The following is a 20343-nucleotide window of genomic DNA, read 5'->3' as shown; positions in this document are numbered from 1 at the left end:
TTTTTTAGTCATATTTTAGGATTTTTCCGATTATATTCAGATTTTTTTGCGAATTTTTAGGGTTTTCCGAATTTTTCCAGAATTTTTCCTGTATTTTCCTGATTTTTCCGAATTTTTTCCTGATATTTTGCGATTTTTTACATTTTTTCCCGACGTTGTTACGCTGTTCCACGACTTCCCCCAAGTCTCTTACGTCGCTACGTAGCAGTTAGACTGGACCATTTTCGGCAGGTGGAGATGGGTTTTTACTAAGTGCAGTACGTCATAAAATGGCACTTTTTCAAATGGTAAGTGGGGACAAATTTCGTGGCATTCTTTCAGGGGGGATGTTTTAAACTTCTATGTAAACTACGGTTGCACGGCATGCTTTTGGGGATGATACTTTCAATAAATTATTTCCCCTGAAGAGTATGCTATGCCTTTAATCATTTGTGGAAATTTCGCAACTGCACATACTTTTAAATGTAGCATACTCTTTGGGGGGAAATAGGTAATTTAAAAACTCCTCCCCAAAAGCATGCCATGCATTATTGCACATCCTCGGGGAAAAAATAGCTATTTAAAAATCCCCCCTGAAAGAATGCCACGAAATTTGTCGCCAATTACCATTTGAGAAAGTGCCATTTTATGACGTACTGCACTTAGTAAAAACCCATCTCCACCTGCCGAAAATGGTCCAGTCTAACTGCTACGTAGCGACGTAAGAGACTTGGGGGAAGTCGTGGAACAGCGTAACAACGTCGGGAAAAAATGTAAAAAATCGCAAAATATCAGGAAAAAATCGGAAAAAATTCGGAAAATCAGGAAAATACAGGAAAAATTCTGGAAAAAATACATGCCTAAACTATAAGAAAATAGTTTTAAAAATCTTTAAAAAAAATGAAAAACCTGAAATTTGTTTAAAATTGAAAATACATAAAAAATTTTATAAATTTTGTATTTTTTAATTGTTGGTGTGTATATATAAACTTTTAACTTGCCAAATTAAATTAGAATGTACTTTACAAAATGTGTATGATTTTAAATTAACTGGAGTGGGATGATGTGTTTAAAAATTTTTTAACAAATAATAAAACAAACGTGCCAATGCTGCTCACATACGAAAGGCAATTTTTCTACTAATCTTGTAGATATATATATGCACGATAGGATTGCCTTACGTAGACAAATTCTTTTTTCCAAAATTCGCCTCTGCCAATCATCCCACTCCAGATTCAATTTCCTCAAGATATCTTGTCTGCTCTGCTGAAATAATCATTCGCCGTTCCGGTTGCCCGCTCACTTGTGCTCAGCTCTTACGGCTGCTGCGAGGAGGCGCGGCGCTTGCGCCTTCATCACTGCGGACCGCCAGGATTGGGTCCCATTTGCGGGTAGCCACCTGGACCTACAGGGCCCTGTGGACCAACCTGCTGGGGCTGGAGCTGTTGCATGGGCATCATAGGGTTCGGACTTGACCCCACCACTCCGACACCGACTCCAACGCCTACGCCCACACCAACTCCCACGCCGACTGGAGGTCCAATGGATTGGTTAGGTGGTGGCTGGGGCATCTCAGTGGCCAGCTGGAGATTAGTCAGCAGATCCGTGATGGCCGGGAAGAGCGAGCATTGGTTCTGCTGAGCATTAAACTCGGCGAAGCGTCGAAGCAGCGTGCTAGCGGCGGTCATGGTGGGCGACGTAACCTGTCCATTTCGTTCAGCCATCTGGGTGATGTTCGTCTGGATGTCGTACACAATTGGAAGCACCAGCGAGGGGCTGTCCTTCCAGTCCTTGGGTCCTCCAACACCGCCGCCGTATTGGATTCTTGTGATCTGTAGGAAAAAGAGGATCTTCATGCGTCCAAGCACCACGCAAGTGTTTCCAATGGGCACAATGGGAACGGCCGACGGCGGCATCCGCATGCACATTTGCACAGTCCACTTCAGCTGGTCGCCACCCAGTTCCGGCTTCAGTTCCAAGCGCATGATCTGCACAAAGTCCTTCAGAACCTGCACTGGCAGATTGAGCAGCCGGCAGATGCTGTGCAGCGAATTGGGGCGGTAGGGTGGAGCAGCTACTCGGGTGTCGAAGTACTGCTCAATTACCAACAGATCGTCCGGGCTGAGTTGGAAAGGTGGAGGCAGCTTGTCCGGCATCGGAGGCAAGTGCGAGATTTTCAGGTGGAGAGTTTGCATGTGAATTTGATTCAGCACCACCTGGCACTGTAGTCCGTCAACTTTGAACAACACCACGCCGGGTTCCGTGGAATTAAGCGCTGTAAGGGCTTCCTCGTTCTGGATGTTCCGATGCAGTTGTCGTCTCATGTAGACACATCCCAAGAAGCGCTCTAGCGGACTCATATCCGGCACATTGATATCCTTGTTGGGATGCGGACTTGGACGACAGAGTGTTTCCAGGGCTTCGTGAGTCAGCAGTGTGGGAACAGCTCCGGCCCATGGTCGGTTCAGGGTGCCACGAGATCCTGCTCTATCGGCTCCACCAGCACCTCCAGCTCCACCGCCTGTGCTCTTGTGCTCTGGACTCTGTCCTGGTCTCGGTGAGGGCCGTGGCATGCTGGGTGACCCAGGCCAGTTGTTATTCGCCGGCGACATAGCCGTGAAGGGCGAGTCCTGATGGCTCTGCATATAAAGTGTATTTGGACCCGGACTGTGGACCATGTGTGGGCTGGGCTGGGGATTCAGCGGGGAGGAAGGCATCAGTCCACTTGGAGATGGATGCGGCATGTGTGGCGCCGGCGGCGATGTCAGGTTAAAGTTTCCATGGCCCTGGGCTCCACTGCCGCCCCCTCCGCCGCCAGCGCTCGGATGGGGACTGGCCGGTGTGTGCGGATTGGAACTGGAGGGCGGAGTATGCGGAGCTGGGAATCGCAGTCCACTGTCTCGCGGAGACTGCGGTCCACGCATTCCAGTGCCCAGGAATGGAGAAGATCCTCCGGCACTTACACCCGCTACGCTGCTCGGCCCTCCGAAGTTATCTTCCATGCCCATGGGTGAGAGCGGGTTATCGTCCTCGTGAGCAGCTCGACTTCTATACGCTGCCGACTCATCCACATATTTCGATAGGAACGCCTTGAGCCCCTGAATGGGCGTGATATCCTCCACCACATTGCGCTCGAAGCGACTGCTCGCTCCATCTCGGATGGACACGAGTCGGTTGGCACGGAAGCGCAGTTCCAAGCAGTAAACTGCCTGGTAGGTGAGCCTCATCAAACAGGGCGATTGGGCCAGCATGCAGAAAGACAGCACCGGTACCTGGGGACGCTGTTGGATAAAAAGTCAAGGAAATAGTTAAATATTTGCTGAATCGTGCACAATTATTACTCACCGGTATTCCCAGGAAAGGCAGCACTGGCAGCTTGGCAACGGAGCTCAGCGGGTTGTAGGTCTCGTGCAGGATTTGTGCGATCTGTGTGAGGCTGTGCTGCTGATTCAGATGCTGGGCCAGTTGATCGCGCATCATAGAATGGGCATTCACAGCGGACATGCCGCCCACAAAAGTGAGGCGGAAGCCATGTGATTGAACTGACCAGTAGATGTTACAGCTGACTTCTTTTTTAGGGCCATATCCGAGCAGTAGGTTCATGTAGCTGTAGGACTTAACTACCAGCATATCGCACAAAGAGAGGCGTTCTAGTATGAAACGAATACATAGTTAAATTTAAATATACAACTTTAATATAATTACTCACTGTTCTTCAACTGCTCGGCAAAGTCATGGACCAATGTGTAGAGGTAAACGATCTTGGACCAGTCGTTCAGCAGGTCTTCGACTGTTTTGGAAAAGTCATGGTTAGCCTGCTCGTAGTTTAGGTAGACCGTTCTCCGACTGCCTTGCTCCTTCTGGTGGCTGCTCTGCAGCGGAGTTCTAAAGAACACAAACTCCACCACCCAAATGCGCACCTGGCTGTTCTTGTTCGTCTGTGACCTAATCGAAATGGAGAGCACCCTTCGCATCAAATCGTCCCACACATGCGGCTCAATCTTCGGCAGAGCCGAAGCTCCACTCGTCTTCGACTCTCCTGCGGCTGCAGATGGTCCACCCTGCTGTTGTTGCTGCTGCTGCTGGCTTGAAAACGTCGTCTTGCCAGGCTGTGGGAGGGCGAGGATCTTTAGAACCAGGGAAGTAGCATTAGCTTCAACCTGCAAACCGCTGTGGGGGATATTGTGCTTTGACAAGGTTTGCGCCAAGTTCATGAACGGAATCTTCTCATCACACATGGCCACAACGTGCGCTAATTCAGGAATGAAGTAGGCGGGAAAAATGGTCTTTTGCTGCTTAGCTGGTGGCGCCAGGAGATCTCCATTGGACTTGCGTTTGTGCGGGGAAACTTCAGCTATGAGAAGTAATAGTGTTGTTAGTACGGAGTAGTTATTTCAGAGAGTTAACTTACCATCCACTTCAGTGCCTGGTCCATGCGTGGCCACAAAAGTGTCAAACTCGATGAGGCGCATCAGCTTGGTGTAGAACTTCGGAATGTCTGAGGGAGGCTGGGCGACCACCGAAACGAGTTGCTTGGCTGAATCATCTATCACATCCAACTCGTCCTTCTGGAAGGCCACGAAGCCCAAGTGGAAGGTGTACTCCATTTCGTTGGGCATGGTTGTCTTTTCCTTGAGTTGGACCACCTGTAAGCACCGCATTTAAGATCAGAATAGTTGTTCGGGCCTACTTGGCCATCAAGTGTTTACCAAAACAATATTGGGGTGTCTGTGCAACTTGACGTAGATCTTGTGCCTGCCTGGCTGAAGAAGCTCCTGGTCCGGTTGCACCAGAAAGGGCAAGGTCTCAGTGGCCGTCGCTGGAAGATGCTGGAGGGTCTTTTCGCACCTGCGATGTGTAATCCAATAGCGCAACTCTGAGAGCAAAGCAGGCAGCTTTCCACGATCCCCGTTCAAGCAGTCTTGCATCTCGTCCGTTATAGGACAGTCCAGGTGCTTCGGCACATGGCAGCGGAACATTCCCGTGTGCGTGTCAATGGTAATGTGAACTTGCTCGGCTCGCAGACAAGGAGAAAGTACGGGAACAGTTAGAATAGCTGGCGTGCCTTGAAGGTTAACTGTGGGAAAGGAAATTACGATTAACTTTACTTTCCAAAACCGAATTCTGCCAACATTTACACTCACAGTCAACGTCCTTGAGGAAGGCCTGGAACTCCAGCTTAAGATCGCTCAACCTGCCCACGGATCGAATGTACACGGTGTGGACTATCAGCCGCTCCATGGAGAGATGCTCCGATCTTACTGCTCGATCAGCCACCTCAGCAGTTCCCTTGGGGCCCAGCGACGGCACATGGACCACCGCCAGCGGGCGGCCAATCTCGCTTGGGTCAGACTGAACGGTGAGGCGGTAACCCAGCTCAGATTTCAAGTCTCTCCAATAGGAGACAGTCAGCTTGACGCCGGGCACATACTCCTCCACCGTAATATTGTTTTCATCCAATCTGTCGTAGTTCAACCGCAGAGTTTGGGTATAGAGGACCTCCAGCTGCAGGGACTGGCAGAAATAGTGCAGGCAGTTGTACACCTCACTTAGAGCATTCGGATTCTCCACCAGACGGGCCTGGATTAGCTGGTGGATATAGTTCACTTGCAGCGGATGAACCAGGGCCTTGCCATCTAAAACGAGGAAAAGAAAATTGATATTAAATATACATAATTGGTGATAGATATTCTTACCTCCTGTTTCCTTGTCCTCCACCAGCACGTCAATGTCCAGCAGCCGCCATGGAACGGTTGGGCTATCCCCCATTACCGTCAAAGCCACACTGAACTCGTGCTTCACTTCGAAGGTGACGCGTCCATTTTGAATTCGAAACTCTCGCATCTGGGGCAAGAGCTTGCCGGTGACCAGGCGGTGCTGGATGACCTGATTCAGACGCAGAAGCGTTTGACGCTTCTCCTCTGGGGTAATTGCGTCTGCCGGCACAATTCTCTCGCGGATACATGTGGGCAACCGGTTATAGGTGCCAGTGGTCAAGACCTCCACGGCAGCAGGTATGTGGAAATTGGGAAGACGAGCTCGAACTAGCGTTTCGCGAGACATCCGGGCTAACATGTCGGCAGTCTCCACAAAGAGCATATTCTGCTTATCCAGGAAGCTCATTATCTGCGAAGATTTGTCCACCTTGGAAACTGAGTTTCCCCATTTTACCAGTGCATTCAGGCGGGTGAAAAGGTGCCTTGTCCGGGCCGCATAGTCGTAGATCTCCACTTTCCGCTCCATATCCGATTTGCGGGGTAGACTAAAAAGAGTGTTATTGGGTAGGTTTACCTCCACGTATATCAATTACTTACAGTTCAGCCAAAACAGTGAGCTCGTGGTAAGTTCTCTGAATGATGAAATCGATGAGGACCGACATGGACATGGTGTTGATCCGTGGGCCTCCCTCCTAAATACGGATAAACATTGAGATATTATTATTATTTGATAGAATATTGAAAGTTACCTGTCCAGCGGGCAAGTAGCCGCCTCCGCCGCCACCGACGCCGGGCATTTGTTCGAGCGGCAGTGGCAAGGGGGTGGGGGCCATGTTTGATTGCTGAGGCGGCGCACGGCTTCTTTATTTCAATGCGTTGGCCTCCTTCTGTTGCGCGCTTTTGGTGTGCCTTTACTTCCTACACCAGTGTTTCATATTCTGGATCAGTTTTTTGACGTGTGCGTGCTTTTTTTTATCGTTTTAATTCGCGAAAAATCCAACAGCGAAATTTCCTTCTAATTTTATTCATTAGAGTGACCAACTGGAAGTCGAGAAAAAACGACAGAAACTATCGACGTTCTCCACTCCTATTTTACAACACTGAACTTTAACGGACTGGAAGCATTGCAAGCAGTCCAATCAATTTTGAATTTTATCATTAATTTAAATATTAATTTAGTTAAAAAAACAACTAACAAGTCAAGGAAGAATACAATTATATATTGACTAAGATGCAGCATCATAAATATTTTAAATATATGTTATGTTATACGTTTACTATAAATATATAATTATTTTTATCCTAAAGGCTAATAAAATGTAAAATTAATGCATTCTCCTCCAGGTTAATAACTCAATTCCGCTCATCGAGTCGACCAATTATAGACGGTGAGAGTTCATTGACCAAATCGGCTTTCCATTACCACTCGACTGTTTTAGTTTTCCTCATGTGGCGGCCTGTTAAAAATAAGGAAAACAAAAACATTTCCGCTTTTGTTTCTTTGAATTTTGACACGGTTGATGTTTCGCTGCCATTGCATATGGCACTCCCCACCCTCCTGTCCACCAGCTCCTCCTCCAGCCTCCCGCTCCCGTCAATAAACAGCCACTGCTTCAAGTGGCGGCACATGCCAAGAGACACCTCGCCCCGCCAGCCACCTCACCATTAGTTAGGTACATGTGCCTCGCAAAGTGGCAGCCACCTACGGAATCGGATTCAGAATCGCTCCACTTGCACTTGGAAAGTTCTCGGGGATCGGGATTTGGAGTTGAAACTTCCCGGCCGCCAGAACTCCCCCAATTGCACTCGGTTCTTGGATTGGGATTGGGATTGGGATGGGAGCCCCTCCTGCCATTTCTGAGGTGGCGGTAAAAATAGAATTTTATGATCTGGCAGAGCGGAACGGCACGATCCAAACTTCAGCCACTTCAGTGAGTGGAATCAGATCCCAGGCATTACTCACATATCCGGCCTGGCAAGTCAGGTGCCCTGCAATGGTGTGCTCTGCCCCGCTAACCCTTGACTTGGACGAATTCCTGTAAACAGGATGCGGCAGGGCTGTTGAATGGGGTGCTGAAGCTGCACTACTCCACATAAATTACGGCCACTCGACTTCGGTGCAGATCAGAGGAATTCCCGGATCTCCTTTCTCTGATCGATGGATCTGGTTCTGATTCCCCTGATTACCCCAGTCTGGGTCGGCAATCGGCGGCGATTAACGTATAATTTATGCAACCACATCTTCGATTCACAATAATTTTCGAAATTATTTACAAAAAGTTGGGAAGAAAAACAAAAAGAAAACCGGAGAAATGGCCTCGTGTTCGCTTTCGCTTAATTTTTTGTGTTGAATTTCGCATTAAGGCGGATTCCGCTTATTTATCTGTTTAAATAATTGGACACCCTCTGCTGTCCGCTGTCTGATGTCGGAAATTCACGGATGCGAATTCGATTCACTTGGCAGCTAAGAGATCCAGTTGAGATGAGGCGGTGGCCACATACCAACCACACTGGCTACAAGCATCTTACCTACGCAAAGAACAACAGAAGCCAACCACCCGATCTTCATGGGAGCAGTTAAAAATAAAGATCCAGGGGCTCTTTACAAGCCGTCATGCACTGTGGGAAATAATTTGTTAAATGCTTACAAAGTGACAACAGAATTTCTGGCTTCTTTTGTCTCTGGGATGTAAATGACTAGCATAGTTTATTATTAAAATCTGCATTAAATAACAAATTGATTTAATTAATTTTGCGAGTGTCTAAGTGAAGGGGAATGGAGCTGGTGCAATTGCGCAGCAAGTGAGCAAAGAGTACAATATACCGAGTCTCTGAAGGAGGGGGAGGGGGAGAGTCCAACTGGAATCAGGACGAAAATAGATTTATGGCCGCCAGTCGCGACGGTTACCAGAAACGCTCGCTCCGGGTGAGGCCTTGCTTCTAGGGGATTATGCAGTTCTTGGAGGGAGTCGGCTGACTGACTGGCTGACTGGCTGCATCCAATGATCTCTGATCTGATCTGCTGCGATTTGCTTGCTGTTAAGTTGGGACACTTCCTTTGTGGCACTCAGGCCCCTGGCTTCCTCCTTTCTTTCCTTATTAATTGCCGTGATTAAAGTCGAGGCTGTTGCCGCAGAATGTCTTTAGCACATGTCATCCGCAGACTTGGTCGCAGCCACGAAAGATTTCATTGGCTTTCGAAAGCTCCACGGTGATGCATGGCTATGGCCCGTCCTGACCTTACCATCAAATTGCATTTCCATGTTGGCGCCAGACAAAGACCACCCCTTTTCCGCCGATTTCCCGAGGCTTTCTTTGTTTCCCGGGATCGGAACGCGTGGGCTGCAACTTGTGAAGTGTGAAAATGCCACAAGAAGTGCGAAAAATCGAAGAAAAACACACCGAGGAACACGGTCTGGCAGTTAGGGAAATGTATGTACTTTGTTGGAAAATAACGAAGGGGTTGTCTTATAAATAAACCCATTGCAATCCCCCCGCTCGAGCGATCTTAGATCTTTTGTCCAACATCAAAAACCAATTCGAACCAGAAGCAGCAGAAGCAGCAGAACGGCGCTCGACATAAATCATATCGAATATATAGAAAATACGTTAGCACCCAATATATCTGAGAATCCCCAGTCCAAGCATCCAAAAGGGGCGACATTAAGTTCATTACGCCTGAAAAGCCGAAGCCGAAAACGAAAGAGAAGCGACGACAACACCTGTGAGGAATTCGTTTTGGGGCCTTTCAAAGGCCAATTTTTCGGGGGAGAGCCTGTTAGAGGCCTGTTAGAGATCGGGCAGAGTACGGAGAGAAAGTGGCCGTTCGGGGAGAGCGAGTGGGTGCCCCGAAGGGCCCAGGCCGGAGGGGTACTCAGAGACAGGTGAGCAAGTCTATTTCTGATCCCCGCAACAAGTACGCCAGCAAAGAAAATGCCAAATTGCATGCGACTGCGTCACATCCGAGTACGAAGAAGCAGAAGATTTGGCCAAAACGGGGAGAATCTGGCCAAGCACGAAGTGGGAGCAGACAGGGATCTCTTCTTCAGAGATCCACATGGGGTGGATCACTTGAGAAGAACTCAATAGCTGAGGTCAACACATTAGCTTGGAAACTGAAATATTTTTCGAAAAGTATGCTACTATTATTTCTACTATTATTTATTAGTATGCTGATATTTCTTAAACACTAATCCCTCAGAATACTCCTCTATTCCTCTTATATCAGAGCCCCCATAAAAGCCTAGCATTGTAGAATTGCTTTAAAAAAAATAAATAGTTTTTGTTTATTTGCTCTTCATGACTGGGTTGTTATGGTGGCACTATTATCTCGACCCCAGCTGTGCGCAATGTGTGTACTTTGGGGTGTTTGACACTGGCTGCGGATCGTTAGAAGAATTCTGCGCAGTGGTCCTGTCCTGCCAGCAGGAGCATTTCAGACTCTCCTTGGAAAACAGTTTTCCCTTTTCGGAAAACAAAGAGTGGCGGAGGAGGAGAGGAGAAGAGCAGGTCAGCGGGAGAGACTGCCGGAGAGCGCCCAGCATAATGAAAACATTATTTTCGATTTATTTTTAAACCGCACACACTTGTTCCAATCGCCCCGACACCGTCGCTGCCGTCGTCGCTGCTCAGTCGACTGCTCCGTCGCTGCCGTGGTTCGTTCTCGGAGTTGGGTTCGATTCGATTAGCCGATCCCATGCGATCCTCGGGAAACCAACAACAGCTGCTGGCTGTCGTCCACGTCGTCCGGGTCGCCCCAATCCCTCCCCCCCCCGGCACAGCCCCTTGTGGCCTGAGCTCCTCTGCCACCCGTGTTCCACCTCCTTGCCGGCTCCCCCTTTGCCGGAACTTTCCGTGTCTGCTGCTGGCTGCCCTGTTTCAGCTTCGTCACCTCCTCGACGTGGCTGCACAGTGAGAAAAGTCAGAAGAATACTATTTCGAAAGAATTAAAATTCTTAAGAGAAGAATCCAAGAGATTCTTTCTTCCCTCTTCTTTTGTAAAAACATAAAGAAATAAATTTGTAGACCCCTTTTTTGATATTTTTTCTCTCTGTGTACAGCAAGCGCTTGTGCCGTAGACCCGAAGACGTAAACGGACGGAGAGGTGGTCTCTGCCGGAGGCAGAAGAAGCGTCTGCCGCGACTGCGGCCGCAAGATGTAAAAACTGTAAGTGGTCGTCGAGGAACGCTCAGTTCTTCCTGGGATCTCGCTGCGTGCGCTCACTTTCTTTGCGCCCGGAATCGGATTCGGAATCCGTCCGTGTTCGATCGGCTTAACAATTAGTGGGGATCATTATCGATCCCCCGCCCCGTGTCGCATTAGCGCCATCACCATCGCCACCGCCCCCCCGCACACACACACATTTTTGGTGAAAACTCTCGGCGGGTGATGAAATTCGTGGAACTTACGTACGTCCCAAGCCCTGTATCTGGACCCAGTGTGTGTGTGATAGATATACGCGTATTCGGAAACTGAATCATCCAACTATATCCGTATAGGAAAACTGCAAACAAGAGCCCATAACTATTCCAAAACTATTCAAACTGCGTGGGGTGAGTTGGCAAAATCTAAAGTGAAAAACAAGAAAATATATCTACGGCTGAGATACCCGGAAAGTGAAAGGTGTTAGGAGGGAAACTACTCCACCTTCCGCACCTTTCCGATTACACAATAGAGCACACACCTTGGGCATGCATAACTATTGGCCCAGGAGAACTAGCCAGGTCCGCTTGGCAAATTGGGCCAAAAGATTCGCGTGACTGCTAAGCAGTCAGAACAGCAGATGAGCGGCGTTTTCCGATTTCTTCTATATAGGCTATATAGGCTATATGGCTATATGGATCTAGGGGTCTACGGGTCTATGGGTCTATTGCTCTATAGTGCCCGGCACAGACCCCCTGCACTTGTTAAATTAATATTATTATTTCTTTTGATATTTTGACATTTACGTGAGCAATGTTTGCATTGGCAATGAGCTTTCTCGAATGGGGGAAATAGTGGCCGGGACTATGTCTTCCTATGTGAACATATATCATTATCTATATATATATATATATATTTTTTTTTTGTGTATGCAGAGAGGTAAGTGCCATTGTCTGCCTCGGAAAACTGCGTAGATCTCAACTCAATTTAGGCGCAAAAACGCATAAAATTCATTCCAAAAGAGTATCATTCTGGTTGGCTGTTGGCTGTCCATGATTTACAGGTGAAATGGACTGACTCCGCCCGCTCCTCCTTTTGTGTCCTTTGACGTCCGGATGGATGTTTATCCTCCGGACCGTAAACAAACCATTCCAGAACTGCAGTTGAGGCAACGATTGATGAGGGCCCGCTTCTGGGGTAAACAAAACTGAATCCCAAAATCCAAACAAATTCTTTTGAACACAGTGGGGGTGGAGACAGTGGGCATTGGAAGATTGGAAGAGCAGGAGCCGGGGAACTGGGAATGGGAATGGCATTGACTCTTGACTAGGAGCAAAGTCTGAGGTTGAGGTTGAGGTTGAGGCTGGCGCTGAGGGCGCCCCGCATTTGTTTATTGTGCATCCGTGTTTTCAAGTTTGAACTAAAATGTAAACTATGCAAGGGATCATCGACGACTCACCCCCTTCGGGCCACACCACTGCCTAGGTTGGGTATTTATAGAAGCACCGATGCCCACGAATGGAAGAAAGAAAGACGCATGTTAAGGCCACCGAGGATGGGAGTGGGCTGCCGCTGCCGCTGCCTCTGCTGGCCATCACCATTTCTCTTGACTTTGTGTACATTAACAGGACTTTGAACTCAGAAATACGGCCGGAATCGGCAATGCGGGCCCGGAGAAGAGACCACGCTAAAATGCTCGCAGATCAACGTCCATTGTTTCCCCTGCAGATGGCACTCTCAACATTCGGATGGGTCAGTGTGGGATGAAGATGTTGGTGAATCATCCAGTTAAATGGGAACCTAAGCAGCTTAGCTACACGGCAAGAAACAAGTGACTCATCCTAAGCTCCACCTCACACTTATGATATTTTTGTCTTCTTCACTTAAAGTTCCTTTGGGAGCTGTTAATATTTTACATTTCATTCGACTTAGCAGTATATATATTTAAGATCCACTGGCACTGGGTCGCATCCCTGGGCGCCTTCCCCCCCCCCGCCATGTCATTCGCGATTACCGATCTGCAATCGCACGGGGCCGCAGAATAATTAATTAACGGCCTGTCACAGAAACATGCGACATTTCGTTCGCCCCAACCGACTCTGACATCGGAAATATGGCGCAGACATGGTTTCCCGGTTGGTGGAAATCCGGGCGAGGAGGGCTACCGGACGGCCGGATGGAGGTGATCCAAGAGAAGCACCCTACCAGTTGTCAGTTGTACCAGTTGGCTGCCTTCTCCTCCCCGGCGCATTCCTCAGGCACGTCGAGTGTATTGCTTCGAGTTCGTATTCGATGGAAATCGTGTGTACTGAAAATGACGTGATTAGGTGGAAAATGCCACACATTCGAATGCTATATATAAGTACATAATATATATATTTGTGAGCGGCAACCACCTGGGATCGGTGGTTCTTCAGGTGGCGCACAGAGAGTGGAGGCAGCCAGATACCAGATCGAATGGGCCGCGTCTGGCGGGTTTAGTTTCGCACCCACTCAGTGTCGGGTGGGCCTCCACTTTCATGGAAATCCACTTTCGAACACCTTCCCTCGTTTTCGACCACCTTGGCAGCAGAAATTCTCTTAATTGCCGCAAACATTTTGATGTACTGCCTCTGCTCACTCAAAAAAAAATAAAAAAAAACCAAAAAAAAAGCAAACACGAGAATTGGCAGCTAAGAATGCGCAACAGGTTGCAAAAATCAGTGGCGGGGGCGGTGGCAGTGCCAGTGGCAGAAGCGGTAAGGAGGTGTCGGTGGCAGATGTTTAGCTATGGTTTATTATTGGTCTTGGAGGAGGGAAGGTGGGGGTGGAAAAATGGGTGAATATATTCACCCACACTTTCCCCCAGACTCTGAGAATCACGCGGCTGGCCTCAGACCTCAGACCGAACACCGAATGTTAGAGAAACAAACAAAACTGAAAGCAAAACCAAAACATCCACCGGATTATTGCACATGACCTCCTCAAGAGTGGATACAGCACCGCCCACCACCCGGCGGCCCCTTAATCCATTCCAGATTTCTGAATGAGTTCGATTATTTAGACAATTCTCTGATTTTGGGGCAAACAGCGAAATTAAGAAGAAAACTTTCCTCGAACGATAAACAAACGAGATGGAGTGTGATGACGGGATACATTCGATTTCAGAAACCAAAAACAAATAAAAATAGACATAAAATTGATATTTGGTTTTCGGTTTTTGGCATAAAGTCGACCGACCCACCACCAATAATTGAAATATATATTCGAGAGAAATATGAAATCATATAGCCCCCCCAGTCATACACAATCTCTGATGGAAATGGCAAAATGTCATGTTTATATGTCACGGATAGCTATGATTTTGTTTTGGAAAAGTCCCAAAATTGATGAGCCATTTTTCCATGATGTGTGATTCATGGTGGTAGTGGTACAGTAAGCACAGGCACCAAGCACCAAGCACCAATCACCAAGCACCACCACCTGACCACCTGACCACCAGGGGCTGCGCCAATTACGTGCGAGATTAATCAATGCCAAGACAACATGAACAAATTAAGCGCACTCATTCCGACATAAATTTATTTAACCACGCAAAAGAGGATGATGCGAAGAAGATGCAGTGCAGCATCGAACCAGAGCGGAGCCAACAAGTGCCAGAATGCCTACCGAATGCCTACCAGAATGCAATGCAATGCTGACGTTAATCATACGCCCCGTGTGCCCGCGCACTCACCTCGAATATCGTTGAATCGAATGAAATTTGGCCTCTGGGCCGGTATGCACTGCTCTGGTCACCCTCAACCCCATGCGATAATTCCGATGCCGATCCTAATGATGACGCTGACCACGCCGATGATGATGCAGACGACTTTGGCTCACATCCGAGAGCGTGTGGTGGCCTCTCGACTCTGTCCTTAATTATAAATTGATGCATTTTCAAAATAAACAAACGCAAGAATTATGGCCGAGGTGGCAGGGAAAGATCTACGATAGGTGGCATGATAGATGGCACTGTGCGTTTCGAAAGGGGTTTCGTCGAATACAAAAACAATTTATATAATTATCGGGGTGTTTTATGGATTTTCAAAGCCATAACGAGTGTCTGTCTGTATCAGCAAATAATTAAAAATATCTCAGAGGCGAAAGGTTAATAATTAATGAGGATATTAATTAGGAAGTGTTACTTCAGGTGGTGGCATGTCTGATTTGGCTTTTGGGAGGAAAATAGACCTTGTGGGGGTTACATGCCTGCTCATGATCGCTCGAATTCCCCCATTATTTCGTATATATTTTTAGGTTTATATTAAACTTTGACGATGTGGCCCATTTTAGCCAGGGGATGACGCACTTGGTGCGCATTTAGCCGGTTGCCTCAGCCGCAACCACACTTTCCTTTGGTGACCAGTCACGATAACTATTTCATCATGGAAATTTCCCTCCCCTTAGCAGGCAGGCCACCCACCCACGACGCCATGACGAAGGACCAACAGGCCACCCCCATACCCGAGGAGCTGTACAACCTCACCCAGCTGGCGGACGTTACGCTGGCGGCCGGTCCGCTGATCACCGACTCCGAGGCGAAGCCGCCGAACAGTCTGTACGCCGCCTCGTCCACCTCCTCCTCCCTGTCCGACGACGACTACAACTACCTCTGCCACTACAGCCACAAGGTGTTCGACCGGAGGAAAGTGCGTCGCTGCACCATCTCCGACTCGAATTCCTGCACCAGTTCCAGCTCGAGCGTTTGCCAGTCGGGCGAGGATCACCTGGGCCAGGGAGCGCGGGAGCAGGATGCCTTGGAGCAGCAGCAGGCGGGGGACGGTGGGGCCCTCAGCTCCTCCTCGCTGCTGGAGGATGAGCACATTTGCCCCGAGTGCGGCAAGAAGTATTCCACATCCTCCAACCTGGCGCGTCATAGACAAACTCATAGGTAAGTCAAATTTTCCCTTTTTTCGACGTTTCAATCTGTCACTTTCATCTGTCACTGTCGTTAGGTCGATTATGGACAAAAAGGCCCGCCACTGCCCCCACTGCGAGAAGGTGTACGTGTCCATGCCGGCGTACTCGATGCACGTCCGCACCCACAACCAGGGATGCGAGTGCCAGTTCTGCGGCAAGCGCTTCTCCCGCCCGTGGCTCCTGCAGGGACACATCCGCACCCACACTGGCGAGAAGCCCTTCAAGTGCAACGTCTGCGAGAAGGCCTTCGCCGACAAGAGCAATCTCCGCGCTCACATCCAGACGCACTCCAACACCAAGCCCCACACCTGTTCCCGCTGCGGAAAGGCATTCGCTTTGAAGTCCTACCTGTACAAGCACGAGGAGTCCTCCTGCATGAAGAACCGTAGTGGAGTGACAGCACCTGCCTCATCGGGTTCTGGTTCTTTGGGGAGCAGAACTCTCACATCGCCAAAGCGGTATCAGCAGGATGCTAATGCTACGGGATTGGGAGCAGGATCACCAGCCCCAGTGGTAAGGATAAGTTTCAAACTCTTGAGTTGTTTTTATTTAAATCAAACTAAATGGAAAATCATTTATTTCAATTATTTTTAGTGTGCTGCCCCAGATTCGGCCAAATCCACACTGGCCAACAAGCTGATGCAGAAGGAAAAGGAGCGGCGACAGGCGGCCTTGGCCTACCAGGGATTCCTGGCCACCCCGGAAGTGCCCTCCGGCTTCAGTCAGGGAGCGGGAAGCATCGCCGCCCAGGAGTCGGACTACGATCACTTCAAGAGGATCAATGTGATTCAGCCAACCGTGCTGCCACATCGCAACATCTTCACGGACTTGCACACCAATCCGCACATGCCGCTGGCACTGCCCCTGCCCTTGCCGTATCATTATCCGCCCCATGCCACAGCCCCCGATATGGCGAAAGGAGGAGGCGGGATAAGTGGGAGCCAGGAGCAGCCGGTGGACTTTTCGCCGAAGAACAACTTTTCGCACTCGGCCAAGACGAGTCCTTTCGAACTAACTGGCAATTATGCCATGGTGGCATAGTCTCCGGCGGAGACCCAGTACAGGACACCAAAGCAAAAGACACCGGAGAGAACAAGAGCACTACCCAACAGGATTTTAGATTGAGATTGAGAGGAACCCTTATACCCAAAACCCAAAACCCAAAACCCATACCCGATAACTGTAGTCAACGAATATGTGATAAAAATGCAAAAGAGCTAAAGTACCATTTTAGAGAGTAGATGATTCCAGATAGAGACCAAAGGGAGCAGATATTATAGCTGCTCCGCAGATCGATGAGAACGGATAACTCCGATGGACGATGAGGACGATGAGAGACGAAAGGATATACACAGTTGTAGGTTTAGAGACAGAAGCTGAGAGACAGGAGGTGTGATCGATCCCCCCGATTGATCGTTTGATCTTCACTTAGTTGTAAACGAGACTTCTTAGAGACTTGCCAAGAACAGCGACAAAAAACCAATGTAACCAGTATTTTTTATAGCACATACATAGATACGCGAGTTATACATATATCAACTCCCGAAGAAGCCAAGCCAGACATATCCAGAGATATATCTAACCCCACTTATATACTCATAAATACATACTAACCCCCCCTCATTAATCACTTCGCATTAAGGCATTGGTGGCGACTTCCTGCTTCCGGCACGGAAATCGTTCCAAAACACGAGAGATATTCTAGTCTATATCTTTAAAATTGGCGCACACTTGACGGGAGACGGGGGATCTCGGGATCTTCCGAGATGCCCCCCATCTCCGATCTGTGCGTGACGTTATTTTAAGCACTTTACGGCCGCATGTGGTGCAATAATTGACATAACCCCTATCTGTATACTTCTATATATATTTTACTCGATCGAACAAATCATTAGACTTACATATATATTATATATAGCACTTTACATCTATTTAGTTGAGAGCCAGGCACACTCACTGCATTTCGCAAAACCCCACAACTCGGCTCCATTCTACGGCTAAACACACCAAAGATATATCGATTATATAGATGCAGGGGCGATCAGTCCCATGCCCACCTTTATATTCTCGTACTTACCATATACACCTTAAAGATATATATACACACGTATACTTGTACGTAGCTTTAGTCTGTATTATAGAGATTTGCACATTTATTCGAATTAAACGAGAGATCCACCGATCCCGAAAGTAAAAAATCAATATACTTTTTATTTGGAACTCGGGAACGATGGGCACTTTTCCCAAAAGTAATAATAGATAATGATTTTCCGATTTCCTGGGACGGAACGAATGTTTATTTTTCAAGTTTGCAAGTCATAATTTTACAGTAAAATGAAAATTAAAATTTTCACTTGATTTTTGGAAAACAATTTATTAAATTTTTTGCATTGCAAGATGACTAAAAAAAATGTCGAAAGAACACAGATATGTGTGGACTAAGAATTTAAACTGTCATTTGGTGAAATTTACGGATCTGGTGCAAAATCTGGTGCAAAATGTTTCGGGGCCGAAAAATGTCATTCAACATAAAAAAACTTCAAAATGAAAATGATTTGAAACGGTTAGGCGTTCTTCCGCTGGGAATCGCCATCAAGGATAGACAGAGCCGTCATCCCCAACCGGGAGGCGGAGGCCGAGGTCGACGCCAGCCTCATGCTGGTCGGATGATCCTTGATGTCGCCGGCACTTTCCATCGGTGGCTTTCGTGCGCCGCCACAACGGACAACCAGATCCTCGTAGCTTTTGTTGTGTAGGAAGCAGACAAGGATCACGGTCATATTATCGCCACCCAGACCGCTAAGCTGTACGTCGGACGCCAGGCAGGCGCTCATCAACTCTTCGCAGATCCGCTCCGGCGGCAAAACGCCAGCGGCGATGCGACTGCGCACGAACTGACACACCTCGGCATTGGACATCACATCCCAGATGCCGTCGCAGGCCAGCACAACGAACTCCCAGTCCTCGGTGATGTCGCGGACTTGTACGTCCGGATCTGCGGTCACGATTTGATCCTCGGCTCGCTTGTGCGAATTCTTCTTGTACATGAAATCACCGAGGGCCCGGGAAAGTGCCAGGTTCCCATTAACCCGATTGAACTCCACCCAACCGCCGCCGGCAAGGATTCGCCTCGTCTCGGCCTCATCGGTGGGCTTGTGATCCACAGAGAGGGCCTGAACCGAGCCGGAGATGCAGGCAATGGCCCGGGAATCACCGGCATTGGCGCAATACAGTCGCCGCTCTCGAATCAAAACCACCACGGCAGTGGACCCAGCCACCTGGTCATTCCAGGTACCATTCATCAGGATCTCGCGGTCGAAGTCGAGAAAGGCCTTCTTGAGTGCCATGGCGGTGTCCTCGCGGTACTCCGGTCGTTGAGTCACAAACTTGTGCATATTCTTTCCCGCAAACTTGGCCACCGATGCTCCACCATGACCATCGTAGACAGCGAAAAACGACGCCTGCGGCTCGTCTGGCAGGGAGAGGATGTGGGTGTGTGCGTCCTCCATTTCCACACGCCATCCCTGCATGCAGCTAGAGCCCACACGGAAGCTAGCATTGGAGCAGCAGGCCGAGTCCTTCGTGGTAACCGGTTCTGATAGCGTCTGGCCCATAATTAACTTAAGGAACGAGTGGTGAGCCATCGCCATCACAAGGTCTAGCCTCTTTAATCTTCTCCAGCTACTCACTCTGGTATCTCGCTCTATCTCTCACTCGGATGCAATGGGATCGATGATTGGATGGTTCTTCCCTCGATACGAGACTGGGGATCTGGGGGCGTATAATCACTGATGCGACCGCACTTTAGGGCAACTGTTCGGGGAGGAATTTAAATCTGAATGTCAAGGAGCGCCCGAAGGGGATTTTGGAATTTAGCCGACTGATATAACAGCGGCTGTTCCAGTTCCGACCCAATGAAATTACTGACAGGACGGCCAGAGCTTCTATGATTTTTATGGTGTAACTACTAGTTTAGTGTAACTACTAGACTAAGCAAAAAAATCAACGTATTAAGAACTTTCCAAAAAGCAAGCCATATTTTGGAATCAAAAAAATTGAATTGAAAACAAAAACAAATTCTAACTTATATAATATTATATGTCGGCTACATATATGGTATATGTGAAACTAAGCAAGACACCCATTTTGGCCGAATAATGATCTTTTTATGCACCTTTAAGCTAGTGACCCCATATGGGGAATACGGATTTTGGAAGGGGTCCCATCAGAAAAATTTGAAAAATAGGGATCAAAAATTTTGTTTCAGGATTTTGATGAGGATTGAAAGGGAATCTAACTACGATTCTTTTGAGGTATCCCGCTTGAGGATCGGATGAGAATTGGCCGAGATATAGGGATAGCTAGTGGCCCCATATGGGGAATACAGATTTTGGAAGGGGTCCCATCAAAAAATTTGAAAAATAGGGATCATTTTTTTTTTTCAAAATTTTGTTTCAGGATTTTCATCAGGATTGAAAGGAAATCAAAGCACGATTCTTTTAAGGTATCCCGCTTGAGGATCGGATGAGAATTGGCCGAGATATGGGGATAGCTAGTGGCCCCA

The 20343-nt window shown here is 48.2% G+C and overlaps 3 protein-coding genes across 4 annotated transcripts; 1 reads left to right on the top strand and 2 right to left on the bottom strand.

Annotated features, from left to right (window-relative positions):
- Nucleotides 1-923: 923 nt before the first annotated feature.
- Nucleotides 924-6771, bottom strand: LOC6507389 (mediator of RNA polymerase II transcription subunit 14). Its single transcript, XM_001956069.4, has 9 exons — nucleotides 6446-6771; nucleotides 6294-6388; nucleotides 5676-6241; nucleotides 5124-5615; nucleotides 4689-5056; nucleotides 4391-4625; nucleotides 3689-4333; nucleotides 3325-3629; nucleotides 924-3260 (listed from the first exon to the last, which is right to left on the bottom strand). The coding sequence occupies exons 1-9, from the start codon at nucleotides 6527-6529 to the stop codon at nucleotides 1335-1337; spliced, it is 4716 nt and encodes a 1571-aa protein (XP_001956105.1). The 5' UTR covers nucleotides 6530-6771; the 3' UTR covers nucleotides 924-1334.
- A 4091-nt stretch (nucleotides 6772-10862) lies between these two features.
- Nucleotides 10863-17004, top strand: LOC6507664 (transcriptional repressor scratch 2). 2 transcript variants are annotated; one of them, XM_014909910.3, is made up of 4 exons: nucleotides 10863-11248; nucleotides 15270-15750; nucleotides 15815-16292; nucleotides 16374-17004. In XM_014909910.3, exons 2-4 carry the CDS (start codon nucleotides 15293-15295, stop codon nucleotides 16818-16820), a joined length of 1383 nt encoding a protein of 460 aa, XP_014765396.1. In that variant the 5' UTR covers nucleotides 10863-11248; nucleotides 15270-15292; the 3' UTR covers nucleotides 16821-17004. The 2 variants fall into 2 exon arrangements, with proteins under 2 accessions (XP_014765396.1, XP_014765397.1); XM_014909911.3 differs by having other exon boundaries at nucleotides 15267-15750.
- A 1041-nt stretch (nucleotides 17005-18045) lies between these two features.
- On the bottom strand, nucleotides 18046-19717 carry LOC6507388 (probable protein phosphatase 2C T23F11.1). The gene is made up of 2 exons (XM_014909721.3): nucleotides 19469-19717; nucleotides 18046-19399 (listed from the first exon to the last, which is right to left on the bottom strand). The coding sequence occupies exon 2, from the start codon at nucleotides 19391-19393 to the stop codon at nucleotides 18344-18346; it is 1050 nt and encodes a 349-aa protein (XP_014765207.1). The 5' UTR covers nucleotides 19394-19399; nucleotides 19469-19717; the 3' UTR covers nucleotides 18046-18343.
- Nucleotides 19718-20343: the final 626 nt, after the last annotated feature.

Source organism: Drosophila ananassae, chromosome 2R (assembly GCF_017639315.1).
Source record: "Drosophila ananassae strain 14024-0371.13 chromosome 2R, ASM1763931v2, whole genome shotgun sequence".
NCBI classification, from domain to species: domain Eukaryota; kingdom Metazoa; phylum Arthropoda; class Insecta; order Diptera; family Drosophilidae; genus Drosophila; species Drosophila ananassae.
This window is presented reverse-complemented; position numbering and strand designations above follow the sequence as displayed.

Bases quoted from the DNA above. Each gene is read 5' to 3' on its own strand.
- LOC6507664 (XM_014909910.3), top strand. From the start codon at position 15,293: ATGACGAAGGACCAACAGGCCACCCCCATACCCGAGGAGCTGTACAAC. The intron at 15,751-15,814 runs GTAAGTCAAATT...CACTGTCGTTAG, and splicing joins CGTCATAGACAAACTCATAG to GTCGATTATGGACAAAAAGG. The intron at 16,293-16,373 runs GTAAGGATAAGT...AATTATTTTTAG, and splicing joins CAGGATCACCAGCCCCAGTG to TGTGCTGCCCCAGATTCGGC.
- LOC6507388 (XM_014909721.3), bottom strand. From the start codon at position 19,393: ATGGGCCAGACGCTATCAGAACCGGTTACCACGAAGGACTCGGCCTGC.
- LOC6507389 (XM_001956069.4), bottom strand. From the start codon at position 6,529: ATGGCCCCCACCCCCTTGCCACTGCCGCTCGAACAAATGCCCGGCGTC. The intron at 4,334-4,390 runs GTAAGTTAACTC...TACTTCTCATAG, and splicing joins ACCAGGCACTGAAGTGGATG to CTGAAGTTTCCCCGCACAAA. The intron at 3,630-3,688 runs GTGAGTAATTAT...GTTTCATACTAG, and splicing joins TGCCGAGCAGTTGAAGAACA to AACGCCTCTCTTTGTGCGAT.